The 17,762-nt window shown below is 36.8% G+C and overlaps 1 protein-coding gene across 1 annotated transcript; it reads left to right on the forward strand.

The window, feature by feature from the left end:
• Nucleotides 1-202: 202 nt before the first annotated feature.
• LOC126380518 (6-phosphogluconate dehydrogenase, decarboxylating) lies at nucleotides 203-17,522 on the forward strand. Its single transcript, XM_050029981.1, has 12 exons — nucleotides 203-409; nucleotides 1,347-1,458; nucleotides 1,594-1,708; nucleotides 2,352-2,503; nucleotides 2,609-2,701; nucleotides 9,974-10,124; nucleotides 10,469-10,579; nucleotides 10,971-11,114; nucleotides 11,418-11,572; nucleotides 13,480-13,569; nucleotides 15,939-16,139; nucleotides 16,706-17,522. The coding sequence occupies exons 1-12, from the start codon at nucleotides 402-404 to the stop codon at nucleotides 16,823-16,825; spliced, it is 1,452 nt and encodes a 483-aa protein (XP_049885938.1). The 5' UTR covers nucleotides 203-401; the 3' UTR covers nucleotides 16,826-17,522.
• The last annotated feature ends 240 nt before the right edge of the window (nucleotides 17,523-17,762 follow it).

Genomic DNA, 17,762 nt, shown 5'->3' on the forward strand with positions numbered 1-17,762 from the left:
ACACTCGCGAATGTCTTCCGACTAACTTAATGCGATCATTAACCACAAAACACCACTTCCTATTAATTATTTAGATTATTCAATGAAGAAAGCAACTGTCCCGTTTCCGCTTCCCGCCAAAAAGCCAATAGCGGATCTTAGAATTGACATTTCATATACAAGGTCTTTGTCGGCCAAGCAGAGCAAACCTCAGAGCAAGCTCATTCATTCAGGTCATTCATTCATATTCGTAGCAGACATCAAGCAAAAGTCACCTTCAAGAAAAACCTCATATATCCTCATATTGCTTGAGTACAACCGGCAAATAAATAGTGTGTAAAATACTTTGCACAAATTAGTTCCACCGTATAATTTTATACAATAATTGTTATTTCAACAATAAGATACACTTTATATTGAAAATGGCAGAGTAAGTACGATTTTACATTATTGAATCAGTCATCAGAATTCATGATTCTACACCTTCTGATGACTGTACCTAATAATTGTATAATACAATTTACCATCCATATATCCATTAATTTGTTAGGTTATGTCAGTACCTATTAAAGTTTTAAAATTAAGAACAGTCTTGTTAATAGCTATGTTATTAAATAATCTGATGATAAAGGTTATAATATAAATAACTACTATTTTTTTTCAAATAAACTTCAGTTATTTTTATTCGGTATAGTAAGAATGCCACTACCAAAAAATATATGTCAAAGTTAAAATATATAGTTCACAATTAAATGATTTTCTAAAGACATGTAGGTAAAATCATACTTTTCCTGTAATTGTTTAATAAAATATATTTTGTCTGTAATGGACACAAATGTCTTATTAATACATAAATAAGTATTATTAGTAAAATCCATTTAAAAGTCATTATCAAGTTGATCTTTTATTGATTGAAGTAGGTTGGTCATTCATTAGTAGCAATGGAAAGTAAAGCAAGGTTATTTGAAGGTGAATGCCTGACTGTAAGCATGGTCATAATGCATTGTACTATTATGTACCTACTTGATTATACATGTGTGACATATGAATAAAACATTGTAAAGACCTTCTTATGACTTAAAACTAATCAGATTATTCACATCTATTACAAAACATTTTAGTAAAAAAATATTGATTAATATAATAAATACATACATTTATACTTATGCCTAATTCCTTAGTGCCGTAATTTAGGTGTAGGCAGAACTAAAATACAATAAAACACATCTTGCTTCTTTAGATATTCAAGTGGTAGTTCAAATTGTAATGATCTGTTTTTTTAGGTAAAAATATCTTTCAAAATCTTTTGTGGGAAAGGGATGTTTCACATTCTTTACTTCATTGTTAGTTTCTATTTTTTCCATTAGAGGCAAAGCTGATATTGCCCTCATTGGCTTAGCGGTCATGGGCCAGAACTTGATCCTGAATATGAATGACCATGGGTTTGTGGTTTGTGCATACAACAGAACTGTCTCTAAGGTAATCAAAAATATAATAATATATTTTTTTGTATAGAAATTGGCTTAGTATATATATAGAATTTTTATTAAACTGCTTTTCATAGTATGGCATTTAATTTTTAGACTGATTAAAGTAATTTTATAATTATTTTAGGTGACTGATTTCCTTGACAATGAAGCTAAAGGTACAAAAATTATTGGAGCAAATTCTCTTGAAGATATGGTTTCAAAGTTAAAGAAGCCAAGGAAGGTCATGCTTTTAGTGAAAGGTTTGTAAATATACTGAATATTAGTTTAACACTATGAATTGGGTTGTGTAATAGGTTCAAGATAAATTATGAAATTCTAATTACTAAATAAAAGCAGATCTAAAACTAACGTAAAACATTTTCATTTTTCTATTAAACTAATTTTAATCAAGAAAAACGCTTTTGTTACGCAACAAATCTGTCATTTTATCACATTTTTGTCACAGTGTGCTTTTTAGGTATACAAATTGCGTGTTTTGACGTTTAGTAAAAAGTAACTGATTTGACTAGTTTTAAACTAGCCTATTGTGCCAATCATCCTGAAGAACATTATATGACTGCATCAGATAAATTATAAAACGTTAATCTAAAAATAGAAGCCAATCAAAAACAAATAACATTTAAATGACTTTGGGGATTCTTAAGAAATGTAAAGGAATATTAGCATATTTAATATGAAGAAACTTAACAGAATACTTTTAATGATAACTATATTAGAATGCCTGTGAAAATCACTTAGCTCTAAAGAACCATACATTCCTACAAAGAAGATAAATTAGTTATTTACTACAGAATAGTTTGTGTAATAAATAAAGGTACAGTCTCATACATTTATTATTGTAGTGCTAAGCTCTATAGATATAGAATTGGATTCTTTTTGCAGCTGGGTTTGCTGTAGATGAATTTGTGAAGAAACTGCTGCCATTGTTAGAGAAAGGAGATATTATAATTGATGGTGGCAATTCCCAGTACACCGACACACAGAAATGGTGCAAGGAGTTGAAGCCTACTGGTATCCGCTACATAGGCATGGGTGTAAGTAATGCTCTAAGGGCTACTAATAGGCTTACATGCTAGAATCACATATATTGGGCAGTCACAGGGTTCTCATATAGTAAGCTACGTCACGTTCTCTCACAGGTCAGTGGTGGCGAAGACGGAGCAAGATACGGACCCTCCCTGATGCCTGGTGGAGACCCTGAGGCCTGGCCTCATGTCAAACCTATTTTCCAGGTCAGTAATAGCTGTGGTAGTAGTACAAATGAATGTAGACAGACTATAATACTCAGATTGCAAGGCCCACCACTGCAGAATTTTAATTTGCAAATTCCTATACTAATAGGAGTTTCTACAATTAAAAAATAAAAACAGTTTTCAAGAACTCGTTTGATGGCACTTAATTAAAGCTACGTTGGGCTACGTACTGGGCCATTGCCAAGATGCCACAAACCAATAAGAGATTGATTTCTTTTTTGTTCATTTTTGGAACATAATTAAGAACTGTTATTTTTGGGATATAATTTACGTGTTGTTTTAGGTTTTTAAAATTACATAGAAGGAAATCTGAAATAATATAATGTTCTATTCCTTAAAGTAACCTACCAAGTTCAGCGCCACTTATCCAACAGCTAGGAAACAAATAAAAAAATAATAAAAATAAAGTCCCTCATTATAAGCATGTTATTATATTTTAGACACACTTGTTATTTTTGTTCTGTAACATGTAACTTGGTTAATCTTATTTCTCCAGGTACACCTTCACACATAAACCGTGTTGTACACTACGTCTTACAATTAGCGACAAACTTCGCTTTATAGTACTTATTTGAAAACGAGGTTCCCTTTTTAGTAAATAAGAAAATAACTTGTACAATCCGTAATCCAAATATTCAGTCTTTACAGTACGCGTATAGGTTTATGTAAACGCTGCTAGCGAGATGATCCATAGGGACATGATTATATTACATATAATTAAAGCACATAATGGTGCTAATTCCTGTAAATACCATCTAATTTTATTTTAAGTTATATATGTCATTTTCTTATCCGCCGAAAAGGAAAGGGACGGGTAATCGACAAGCATAAAATTTATGGAACACACGTCAATTTTAAGCACAAATCTAAACCAACCGTCTAAAAATTTTACATCCGTCAATAACCCGACACAGTTAAGTAGACAGCACGTCAAACGGATTGCATACCAGCGACGTACCTTTTGATTCGCCCGGGTTATTCATTCATTCACTCATTCTTCCTAAAATTAAGAGCTGTGAATCATCCGTCCCTTTCCTTTTCGACGGATATGAAAATGACGGATATAACTTTAAATAAAATTAGATGGTATTTACAGGAATTAGCACCATTATGTGCTTTAATTATATGTAATATAAACATGTCCCTATGGATCATCTCGCTAGCAGCGTTTACATAAACCTATACGCGTACTGTAAAGACTGAATATTTGGATTACGGATTGTACAAGTTATTTTCTTATTTACTAAAAAGGGAACCTCGTTTTCAAATAAGTACTATAAAGCGAAGTTTGTCGCTAATTGTAAGACGTAGTGTACAACACGGTTTATGTGTGAAGGTGTACCTGGAGAAATAAGATTAACCAAGTTACATGTTACAGAACAAAAATAACAAGTGTGTCTAAAATATAATAACATGCTTATAATGAGGGACTTTATTTTTATTATTTTTTTATTTGTTTCCTAGCTGTTGGATAAGTGGCGCTGCAAAATTTTTGCTGTCAAGTGTTAACAGAGGCAAACCTGCTCTGGAAGTTTTATTCAGTTTTGTGTCGAAACAGTGATAAAGTGACTGCAAAACATTACTAAAGTGCAATTCATAAACTGTGGAATCTGTGACATTGTTATTCGCGCGTGAAACACCCAAATAATAACAAAAATAGTGCATTGAATACCGCGAGTGACAATCTAACGGCGTCAAAATCAAAATCTACCCTCATTCATTTTATTTTATCTTCCAATCTTTCGACTATCTCTTTTACTTTCATCTGTCATAATGACAACTGACATCTGTATCAGTGTTGCCATTATAGGAAACTATTAAACTCCCAAAACCTACAAAAAAAAAAAAAATGTCGGAAGTGGCTGGCCAGGATTCCGACAAAGAAAAAGCCACTAGTGGAAATTTAACACCTAAGAATAAATTCCCACTGCCAACATATAGAAAAATAAACCTAGACCCGCATAATCAAATAGATGATGGTGAAAATGACTGGCAGACAATACCAGTGCTCAGACAAAGGAAAAGGATGCGCTCAAGCCCCACACCGCCGCCAACTGATCGTTTTAATACTCAAAATCGTTTTTCACAACTAAACGTAGATGAAATATCAGAAAAATCAGAAACGATTGCTCCGAAAATTTACAAACCACCACCTATAGTATTGTATGGAATAAAGAACATCTCCAAACTCAAGGAGGTCATCGAAAATGTCTTAGATCAATCCCAATACTCATTCAAGATTGTAACGAAAAATCAATTACGTGTTACAACTGTTAATACCAGTGCCTACAAAAAGCTTATGGAAGTGGTTCGTGAAAAACAACTAATAGGCCATACATTCATTCCTAAAAGTGACAGACCCTACAGGATTGTAATTAAAAACTTACACCACTCTACACCAACTGATGCTATAAAGGAGGCCATTGAAAATACGGGAAACACTGTAATTGGCGAAATAATAAACGCTAGACATGGTTCCGAAAAGACACCTCTCTCAACCTGGTTTGTCAACCTTGCTCCCGGGCCTAACAATGAGATAGTAAAAAATCTGAGATACATATATCATACTTCTGTATCGATTGAAGACCCCAAGCGTAAGAAAACAATTCCCCAGTGTAAACGCTGCCAACAATATGGTCACACCAAAAACTACTGTATGCGCCCCTACAGATGTGTGAAGTGCGCAGAAAACCATAATACAATCGACTGCCCAAAAAAAGATAGAAAACAGCCGGCTAAATGTGCACCATGTCTAGGCGATCATGCTGCAAATTACAAAGGCTGCAAAGTATTCCAAGAAATACAGAAGAGGAAATTCCATTCAAGAATTACACAGAGTACTGTAACATCACAAAACAAAACGCAAGAGATGAATGCTTTCACCAAAACTGACCTACCCCACAAAGAAATACAACATGAAAAAAGTATGACGTCAGCAAACCCTGAAATCACATATGCTCAAATTACAGCAGGAACTAACCTAGAACTAATCTTAGCCAAACAATCTGAAAAGTTAGATCGTCTCATTGACCAAATGGGAACCCTCATGGGTCTCCTGACAACAATTGTCAATAAATTGGTCCACTAAAATGGCAGTTAAAATAGCTACATGGAACATTAACGGCCTTCTTGGGAAGAAACATGAAGTGGAGGCTTTTATAAAAATGCACAATATAGATGTCTTACTGGTTACCGAGGCACATCTTACGGCTAAGGTATCATTCCGTCTCGATGGTTATAACACCTATGCCACTTATCATCCAGATAACACAGCACATGCAGGCACAGCAGTAATCATCAAACAAAATGTGAAACACCATACACTACCAGAGTACCGAACTCCTAAAATACAAGCCACATCTATATTGATATACGATAAACAGAGTCCTATTACAATATCATCTGTGTATTGTTCTCCAAAACAGAAAAGAAATCCTGAAACAATTGAAGACGATTTTAATAGTTTCTTTCAAACACTCGGCAATAGAGTAATAGCAGGAGGTGACTGGAATGCTAAACACACTATGTGGGGCTCGCGTCTTACAAACACCAGGGGACGTCAGTTATACAAGAGCATACGCCAACAACAATTCGACATTCTGTCGACCGGACAAGCCACTCATTATCCAACAGACTCAACCAAAATCCCGGATCTGTTAGACTTCTTCGTCTACAAAGGGGTTCAATCTCACTTTCTCGCCATTGAAAGCTGCCTGGATTCTTCATCAGACCATGTACCACAAATCGCAACCTTGAGTTCTACCTTGATACATCGAACAATTCCTGCTTACTTATACAATAAGCACACAGACTGGGGTGCGTTCTACCAACACCTAAATGAAAACCTAGATCTCAGACTAAGTATGAAAACGAAAGAAGACATCGATAGTGCTGCCGAGTACATAACAAAGAACATTCAGGAAGCTGCATGGCTGTGTACTCCAATACCCCGAGTAACATCAAAGGCACCGTTCAATCAATACATACCAAATGTCGTCAGGGAGAAAATCTTGGAAAAACGGCGCTTACGGAGAGTTTGGCATTGCAGTCGACACCCAGCTGATAAAAAGGACTTTAATAGAGCTGCGGCAGAGCTTAAAAAACTTTTGATTGATACCGAGAATGAAACGCTGGAAGTACATTTGCAAAACCTAACACCCGCTGCTCCCACCAAAAACGAATATTCGCTATGGAAAACCGTAAAATGTCGTGAAAAACCTCAATCAGCTCAGCATCCACTCAGAAATGTAAATGGCACGTGGGCAAAAACAGACCAAGAAAGGGCGGAAGCGTTTGGATTGTTTTTAAGTGGTGTTTTTACGACCAACGAAGATCTTGGTGATAGAGATACGGATCGAGAGGTGACATCATTTCTAAAAAGCGATCTCCAGCTTAGTCCTCCTGTACGATGCTGTACGCCTGCAGAGCTCCGTCGGACAATACATGACCTTGAACTCAAAAAAGCCCCCGGGTTTGACCTAATAACAGCGGAAGTGCTAAGAAACTTACCAAGAAAGGCGCTGGTCTTGATCGTTTCTCTGTTTAACGCCATATTAAGGTCTGCGTATTATCCAAGTATTTGGAAAGTCTCGCAGATAACAATGATTCCAAAACCTGGAAAGCCGCCACATCTGACGTCCTCATATCGACCCATAAGTCTTCTTCCGGTTCTGTCGAAGGTGTTTGAGAGAATCTTGGCAACACGACTGAATGAATGTCTCATGGAAGGGTCGCTCATTCCAGAACATCAATTCGGGTTTCGGAGGCATCACTCAACTATTGAGCAGGTGCATAGAGTGTGTGAGCACGTTAGAAAATCCCTCGAACACAAGAAATACTGTTCAGGAGTGTTCCTCGACGTGCAACAGGCCTTTGACAAGGTCTGGCACGATGGCCTAAAGTACACTCCTTACTTTTTAAAGTAAAGAGACGACAAGATTCCTTTGACGATGTAAACAACGCCATTTCAGAGGTAGTGGATTGGTTTACTGTAAACAACCTGCTACTTAATGAAAATAAAACAAAATATGTTTATTTTACGTTATCGAATGTTAGTAGGCCGCTCGATTCTATTATTGTAAAAAATAAGGAATTGGACCTCACGGATACTGCTGTATTTTTGGGAATTACTTTGGACGCTAAGTTGCAATGGAGTCCTCATATTGATAAGTTGTCCAAAAGGCTCAGCTCAGCAGCATTCGCGGTCAAAAAAATTCGTTTAATAACCGATGTAGAAACCGCGCGATTAGTTTATTTTGCCTATTTCCACAGTCTAATGTCGTACGGCATCTTGCTGTGGGGTCATGCTGCAGATGTGAACAGCATTTTTGTTCTGCAAAAGCGGGCCATTCGGGCGATTTACAAATTGGGACCCAAGATGTCACTTAGAAATAAATTTAAAGAAATTAATATTTTAACTTTGGCATCACAATATATCTTTGAAAACTTAATATATGTAAAAAAACATATAGGATTATTTGCGAAAAATAGCGATCGGCACATTGTTAATACCAGGAATAAAAATAAACTTGCTTTACAAGTCAGTCGATTACATAAGATTACTAAATCTTTTAAGGGGCAATGTATACGTTTTTACAATAAGATTCCCATTGACATTCAGAATTTGCCTTTCAACTGTTTTAAGACAGTAGTTAAACAAAAACTTTACAAAAAAGGTTATTATAAAGTTAGTGATTATTTAGAAGATATGAATGCATGGGATTAACTGTCTGAGAACCGATATTAGGCAGCTAAATTACTCAATTGTATACCAATATTTTATGTTTTATGTTTATTTTTATTTTTTTAAAGAACGTCTAGGGCCCTGTGCCGAGGTTTTTCTTGCAGCTTCTTTTCCCCGGCTATACAGGTTGTGAGAAGCTGCAGTAGTTTTAGGCGGATGAGACGTTCGTTATGTAAAATTGACGATTCAAAGTGTAACTATGTTACCTACTGAATAAAGATATTTTTGAATTTGAATTTGAATTTACAAGCTCAAAAAAACGCTACCACATAATATGTACCTTCTCTTAGAATCCTACCTAGAGAGCCGCATTTTCTATGTTAAAATCAACGACGCAGTTTCAGACTTCTATGACATCAAGGCTGGAGTCCCCCAGGGATCAGTGCTCGGACCATTGTTGTACCTCGTATTCACGGCTGACGTACCTGAGTCAGACAGTGTGATGACGGCTACATTCGCGGATGATACTGCTATCCTGTCATCGGACATTAACGCTGCGACTGCTTCAAGTAATCTGCAGATACATCTAGACAAGGTCCACACCTGGATGAAAGCCTGGCGTATCAAGGCTAGCGCAACAAAGTCCAACCACATAACTTTTACCTTGAGGAAGGAAGACTGCCCACCCGTGAAACTTGGCCAAGAGACCATGCCACACAATACAACAGTAAAATATCTCGGCTTTCATCTAGACCGGAAGCAAACTTGGAAAACACATATCCAAAAGAAACGTGATGAATGTAACCACCGATTTAGGACATTGAAGTGGCTCCTGGGCAGAAGATCACGGCTCTCCGTCGAAAATAAAATACTGGTGTACAAAGCGGTACTGAAACCAGTATGGACTTACGGCATTCAGTTGTGGGGTGCTGCAAAAACATCAAATATGGAAATACTACAACGCTTCCAAAACGGAGTGCTCAAATCAATAGCGCAAGCACCTTGGTTCACTCGCATGGACGAACTTCACGAGTACCTTGGAATGAGGACAGTTAAGCAAGAAATTGCCACAACTACAAGGCTATACAAAGATCGAATTACTCATCACCAAAACAAACTGGCCCGGAGTTTAAGTGACAACCACTATATGAGACGCCTCAAAAGGATGCACATATGGGATAACATACAGTAGCACCTTAATGAAGGCAGCCTTCTAATGAGGGGGCCTGTCCTGCATGTTAATAAAACCAAACCATCAAAACTGCTTATGGTCAGTCGACCGATCGCATGTTTGGGCACAAAAATGAAAAAAAAAAAAAAAATAAATAAAATTAGGCTGTGTATGCAGGAATCGGGGCCATTAACGGGTTCTTACCGCGTTTAAATGGGGATATGAGACTCCCGATATTTCGACACTGTTGCAAGTGCCATGATCACGAGATGACTGATGAGGTTGGAGTGGTGGATATCCCCATTTAAACGCGGTAAGAACCCGTTAATATGTGCTTTAATTATGATAATAACCGTGTAAACTTAAAACAATGTATATTAGATATTCTTTTGTGCAGGCTATCTGTGCTAAGGCGAACAACGAGCCGTGCTGCGACTGGGTGGGCGAGGACGGAGCGGGCCACTTCGTCAAGATGGTCCACAACGGCATCGAGTATGGAGACATGCAGCTCATATGCGAGGCCTACAGTCTCATGAAGGATGTCTTAGGTACCACATCGTCTGTACGGTGACAAAGATATTATTCAAAATGAAATAAACTAAATCGTAATCGGTTCATGTTTTAGAAGCTAATACATAGTTAAATTCATATCGCTCATCCGGGACATTTACCTTTATTTTTATTAAGTGTCCAGTTATTGAAATTACTTACTTATATTGTATAACACGACTATTATTGGATGAGTATTACAGTAAGGCTAGAGTGAATTAAGCATTTGTTAGGTTAGGTTAAGCGTGTCCCAACTTATTAGGTCACATATCACTTACCAACAGGTAAAGATTGTGGTCAAAGGTGAACCTAGTAAATAAAAAAGTCTCACACTCGATTCCAGGCTTGGAACAATCTAAAATGGCGCAAGTATTTGATGATTGGAACAAAGGAGAATTGGACTCATTCCTCATCGAGATCACACGGGACATATTGAACTTCAAGGATAAAGATGGTAAGTTATTTGTTTTTTTTTATATGGACCAAGTATGTTGGTTAATTAATTTAAGCTAATTAATTGCAGTAGCAATTGAAAAGCAACGCAATGAGTCAGTTTCGAATCAGTTGCTACTACCATACTGGCCTACTAGATGCTTCTTCACGCTTCGCTTAACCCCATGTTGTAAGGAGGGAACACTTGAGCCGTAGATGTAGAGTTAGGGAAAATATTTAGCTGGTAACTGTACCGTGTTTCGCTATAGTTTTTTCTCGGGTATCTTTTAGCATTGTTCTTTTTGTTAAATGACTACATTTTAAGAAAAGAAAGGAAGTTGGAATGGAGTGTTTACGATATTTTGGTACCTTCATAATATAATAAGTATGCTACAGGATATTTTTTATTCTAGGCCAGTACCTGCTGCCTAAGATTCGCGACACGGCTGGACAGAAAGGTACAGGCAAATGGACTGGCATCAGCGCGTTGCAGTACGGAGTACCTGTCACGCTAATTGGCGAAGCTGTTTTCTCCAGGTGCCTCTCAGCCATCAAAGGTTAGTATCAATGGCCACAACGGCCCCATAATAATTTACTCGACGACGTATCTACGTGATCGAATAAATTACTAATATGTACGTGTCTTAAGAAACTATCTCAAGTACTTGTTATTATTTATCAATGTAACTTAAGTAGTTCTTGAAAAATCCTGGAAACATAAAGAACCAACTTTAACATGTCTCACTGCTACTAAGCGAAGGGCTGCCTCCATCAGAGGGGGTTATATTACGGAGCATACAATACCACGTGACGTGAAAAGAATAAAATCTGTTGTAAAAATGCTCATTGTCCGATTGTAGATGAGCGTGTGGAGGCTAGCAAGGTGTTGCCAGGGTCGAACATCAAGTTCACTGGTAATAAGGAGGAGTTCCTGGTCCATCTTCGTAAGGCTTTGTTTGCCAGCAAGGTTATCTCTTACGCTCAAGGGTTCATGCTGCTCAGAGAGGCTGCCAAGGTGAGTGACAATCTTTCTCAATAAACTCGTTTTAATAAGAAACCTCTAAGTTTCACAGAAAGTTCATACAAATATCCATATCAATATGGATTCTTAAAAATATGGATTCTGTGTGAACTCGACCATACAAACTCTGACATTACGCAAGATTCCCGGCCAAAAAAGAGACCGAGTTTGTATGTCATCAATAAACGCGGTCAAAAGTCGTCCTCGTATTGCTTGGTAATAAATTAATAAATGTAATTCGGAAGTAAGTCAAAAAGTTAAATAAGATGGATTTTTGATCATCTTAGACTGGTTTCTATTTCGAGATTAGCATTTTATAATTTATCTTTGATCCAGTCAAATACGCTATTTGTGTTTCATGTACTAGTCTGTGAGATATTATTCTGAAGTGGCTATAAATACTGAAATTGTCGTTTAGGCATACCATTAACTTCTTATTAACTTTGTCTTACTTCATAACTCTTTAAGTTTCGTTTCCATAGTCCATTATAAGTTTGTAACCTATAAACCTATAAATCAATTATTGTTATCAGAATGAAATATAGTTGTAGAAAACAAAAAAAGAATGACCGTGTAAGAACTAAACGTGTTTTCGTTTTCTCGCGTATATTTATACTTGTGACAATTTCGTGACAATCAGCGGGCTTAGCACCGTAAGCGCGCGACTCTTTCTCGCTTCGACACACGTCACCCGTCACTCTCTCACATAGCTCAGAAAGAGACAGACGATAATGAGCACGATCTAATCCGTTCATAGACGATGATTGGCGAGTACATCCGCCCTCTACACAGTGGCGTCTGTAATCTCAGGAGGCATTACATTCACAGGAACTGATTACCATTATGTATAAATTGTATAATAAATACATACGAGTGCACTATACAGGGTGTTACTGACATCGTAACGAATACTGATTCAGACCATGATTCTGAGTTAATATCAAGTAGAAAAAAAAACATTACCGGTATTCTAAAATTATGAATTATCTGTCATACCTTACGGTACATCGTGCTCATCGTACGAATATCAGGAGGAAGTTGTCAATAAGACAATTGATGACTTGTATCTCTGCCTGGTCACACCTGCTCAGTGCTGGCCGCTGTGCTCTGCTCTGAATAGGAGATTACTAATCTAATGGTGGCACACCACCTATCACTTTGGTCAAACAAAACTCGTTGAATCGGGAGCGCTTAGTTGATATTAAAACGGTAGCAATTTCAAATTGAATTCGAAATACAGGATGTTAGTTACATCATAACGAAGACTGAGGGGGATGATTCTGACCATGATTCTAAGTTGACCATGATTTTAAGTGGAATTTTCCTATGCAAAATTAAAGTATTTAGGATTTTTTTAAAATTATTTTCGTTTTTTACTTTTCTTCTTTGAGCTGAATCATCCCCCTCAGTATTCATCAAGTGATTCATACCATGATTCAAGTGGAATTTCTTGTCGGAAAATTCATGAAAATGTTAGTGTTTTTTAATTATTTTCAGTCCCGTGCTTTTACGACGGAAAAAGCAATTTATATCAACTTAGAGTCATGATTTGAATCATCCCTCAAAGTTTCATGATCTGAATCATCCCTCTAAGTTTGTTACGATTTTACTAACACCTTGTCATCGTGAGCTTATATGTTTCTCCTACTGCATTGCAATACAATAGCGTGACTGTATTGTAATGAAATCAAAATAATGTATGTACGAGCGGCTTTGATTTCGTCTGCGTAATATATCTTTATAAATTATAACCTATATATTATTCTGTTGTATGTATAAGCTATACTACAGTGAAGTTTTATCAAAATCTGCGTGAAAGAGTAACAAACAAACATCCACCCTCACAGTCTTTTGCGTTTATAATTGTAATTCGGATTTACATCAACGTTTGTGTTATCTAGGAGAACAACTGGAACCTGAACTACGGCAGCATTGCGTTGATGTGGCGCGGCGGCTGCATCATCAGAAGTGCCTTCCTCGGCAACATTAAGGTAAATAGTAATACATTTTTTATTTATAATTATATATTTTTTGCGCTGTAATCTTCTTAGTGTATGTTTTAAACTGTTTCGTTAATGTTTTCGTGTGTGCAATAAGGTATATTTGATATTATTAAGGTAAAATGTTTTGACACTCATAAGTAGTTAGAAATGCCGATTCTGCCCATTACAGACTTATCCTAGTTTTACAGTTCTAAAACCAGTTCTTTCTCTTTATTGCAATTATTGTGTGTATCTGTATATGGCGGACGGCACTACTATTAGAGCTGGGGGGGTTAAATAGGCCACATCGAACCAATTCATCTTAAAAAGCAATAATGCAATTTGACATTATTTAGATGAATTACTTCGATGTGGCCTTTTTAACCATCCTGATCAAATAAGATAATATATATGTCTTGTCCACGCCACCAGTATCGGCATCTCCGCATCTAGCATGCATCTTAAATACTCATAATAAAATGTCACTAAATATTATAGACAAAAAAAAATGCTACACCGACAAGAGCGTGGCTCTTAAATTGATGATGATGATTATAGACAAGGGTAAGACTTAATAAGGAATAAATTGTATTTTTTTATTGCGCTATTACACCTCGTTCGATAACTTAGCAATGAAAATATTATATCTTTTCAGTTTCTCTTTGTTATAATAGGCATCCGTTACTTAAACTTACTGTTCTAAATTCCTTTTTTTTATAAGTGCATAACTGATAAAAACTTTCGGTGATATAATGGCAAGCCGGGTTCGACCTTCAAGCGTGCTTGACACTTCGACATTGCGATAACATGGTCATGCGCTGAATCACAGTGTCAGGGCTACTCGCCGGCGTAAAGGTCACATTCAAATTACATAAGCCTCTATCCAATCATTATTATTATTCATTTACTTAAGACGCCTGTGCTATGCCATGTTCGGAACTTGGCATGATATATTACTAAGTACTTAGAGTAGCTCGGTGGCGCAGCGGTAAACGCGGTCGCTCTGCGATTGTCGAAGTTAAGTAACTTTCGCAAAGGCCGCTCATAGGATGGGCGACCACAAAAAAAAAGTTCATCTCGAACTCCTCCGTGCTTTGGAAGGCACGTTAAGCAGTTGGTGCCGGCTGCATTAGCAGTCGTTAATAACCACCAATCCGCACTGGGCCCGCGTGGTGGTTTAAGGCCCGACCTCCCTATCCATCCATAGGGAAGGCCCGTGCCCCAGCAGTGGGGACGTTAATGGGCTGGTGATGATGATGACTTACAGTAGCCACATAGCTTCATATAGAGTGTCCCTTTGTTCACATTAAATATTAAATCTTATTATTGAAGTTTGATAACACGTTTCCGATACTTATTTACCTGGTAATAATAAGTCAGATACTAATGTCGTTACTATTAATGGTCAATATTTACAATAGGCTAGTAACCAACTAGTCAAATCAATTAATAAAAAAACAAAACGTCAATTCACGAAACTGTGACGTCATAGAATAACGTGACAAAATGTCTGCCTTATTATTACGGTTTTCTTCATTAAAATTCATAAATAATAATAATAATTTATTTATTAAAGACAACACAGATCCATTTATTTGTTAGTACAATTCACTTAACTTATGTTAGTACCTTATAACTAGAGGGGATTTGACACGCTTTATGAGGTCTAATATCAGAGGGCTGTCACACCTATTAGCGATTGCAGCCAGGATCCCATTGCTACTGACCCGCATTCTGTTCAGCAGGGATGCGGTTTGGTAAATATGTTAAATTGAAAAAATAAATTGTTTTTCGTTAGGTTTAGATGTTTATTTATTTAGTTATCTGAATTTCATAATTTATCATGAACCTAGTGCACGACCCAGTTGTAATAGTTCTAAACATCAACTTTCATAACGTTTTCTCTTTATATAAATATGTATTTACGGTTGCGTTCTATTCAAAGTGTAAAACTACTAAAATAACTAGTAATAAACAGAAGTAGTAGTTGTAAACATCCACTTTGCCTGTATATTATCTTGTAAAGGATTACTTGAATATTCTAAAAACAATATCAATTTCTCTTTATTTTATTTAGTCTTGTCGAATATTTTTATTATTTCATAGGATATCATTGGAAAAAATGTACACAGTTAAAACATAAAAATGGTCTGAGGATATATCTTTTAAAGGGTGTTACAAGCGCTCGATTTTGAAAACTGGTATATAGTTAAGTTTTTATACACATAGAGGACGATGTTAGTGACACCGCACGGAATACTGAGAGGGATGATTCATTGTAGGAGGGAGGGGTGATGACTCTAGTGCACTAATATAAAACAGTACAGTGTTACTATGAAACATCTATGAAATCTCACGACTTGCTCTAAATATTCCAGGAGGCGTACACGAAAAATCCTCAGTTGTCGAACTTGCTGCTGGACCCGTACTTCTGCGAGAAGATGAGTGCGTCGACGCCGTCGCTGCGGCAGGTAGTTGCGCAGGCGGCGCTGGTGGGAGTGCCCGCGCCCGCGTTCGGCGCCGCGCTCGCCTTCTACGACGGCTACCGCAGCTCTGTCTTACCCGCTAACTTGCTGCAGGTCCGTACTGCTTAATCTTCCTACTGTTATATTATACCGTGTTTCACAAGGCCCACCAAGATAGGCAAGACCTGCCAGGTCTTGTTTTTTTTACAAAAGCGGTTGCCAAAAACACATATCACGGTCGGGGTTTCCAAACGACGTTTTTCCTTCACCAATAAAATATCTGACGGGTTATCAATTGGTTTTGAATTTCGAATTCGAAACCGCCAGGATTCGAAGCCGTGTCCTTTCGCGTTTTGTCAGTCGGGTGCTACGCCTCAAAAATGTCAGTAATCACTACATAGTATAAAACAAAGTCGCTTTTTCTGTCACTATATCCCTATGTACGCTTAAATCTTTAAAACTACGCAACGGATTTTGATGCGGTTTTTTTAATAGATAGAGTGATACAAGAGGAAGGTTTATATGTAATAACATCCATTAAATAGTGGAAAATACTGTTATTTTTGAGGTTTTTAATGTGATGTCGTAAATAATTTACTTTTTTTCACTAAATCACTAGTACTGTATAACTAAATAAATAACTACGAGTAACCGCTCTGCATATTAATTGTCTGTTTCAGGCGCAACGTGACTACTTCGGCGCGCATACATACGAGCTGCTCAGCAAACCAGGCACCTTCGTGCACACCAACTGGACCGGCCACGGCGGCAACATCTCCGCCTCCACTTACAATAACTAACTTCAACGACATTGATACACTATACTTCCCTGAAACTCCACTCCCTCATCGTCTTCCTGCATTTATTTCCGTGTCCATTTATTCTTCTTTGCGAGTCGATGGCGATCGATACAAAATTTTTGCTGACCAATAATTGGCCACGCTTACGGCATTGTCAGTGGCTTCGTAAAGGTCTTTAATAGTGCATGTGCAGGTGATTTTTACAAAGCCAACCGTCAATTTGACTTTCCAGAAAAACTACAAGTCCAACTTGCCGTGGTCAAATGACGCAGACATTCCAGATTTTTGTGACTTACAATAATGTACAAACGGTATAGTGACTAAGTATAAAAATTGAATTTTGAACATTTTACAATGTACGTAGGTATTTAAGGAAAATAATGAACTAAGGAATATCTTGTTGAGGCAAGGGGATAGATCTATTTGTTTATTGAACTATGACATTCCTTTGTGTTGTAATATTATATTTGTAAGTTCACATACATTCAATGTTATTAACATTCCCTTGTTAGTTAATTGTTGTGTGTTTTTTGTGTTATTCGGTGTCGGGTAATGCTTCGTTTACATATTTTTTATGCTTTTGTTACGAAATCAAATAATTATTAAGTTATTTATGTCTGGTCCCTTTTATGCTATGAAGAACAATGGGTGCTAATATTTGGATGATTTTTAATAATAAATATACAATATTTTATTACCACTTTTGTTTGATTGCCTTATAACAAGATAAATCATTATAACGAGATAAAGTAAAATACGTGTCGAAGGATGCGTACAATATATTTTTTCTTCTTCATCTTACTATTATCGATCTGTTTTTATTGACTTACCGGGTGGTGAGAGGAATTGTATTTGTCTATAATGGGAATCCTTAGATCGTATGTAGAAAGAAGAACCAACCCATCAGCTTTCAAAGTGTCACGCATCAGGACTATTA

This window comes from Pectinophora gossypiella, chromosome Z (assembly GCF_024362695.1).
Source record: "Pectinophora gossypiella chromosome Z, ilPecGoss1.1, whole genome shotgun sequence".
Taxonomy (NCBI): domain Eukaryota; kingdom Metazoa; phylum Arthropoda; class Insecta; order Lepidoptera; family Gelechiidae; genus Pectinophora; species Pectinophora gossypiella.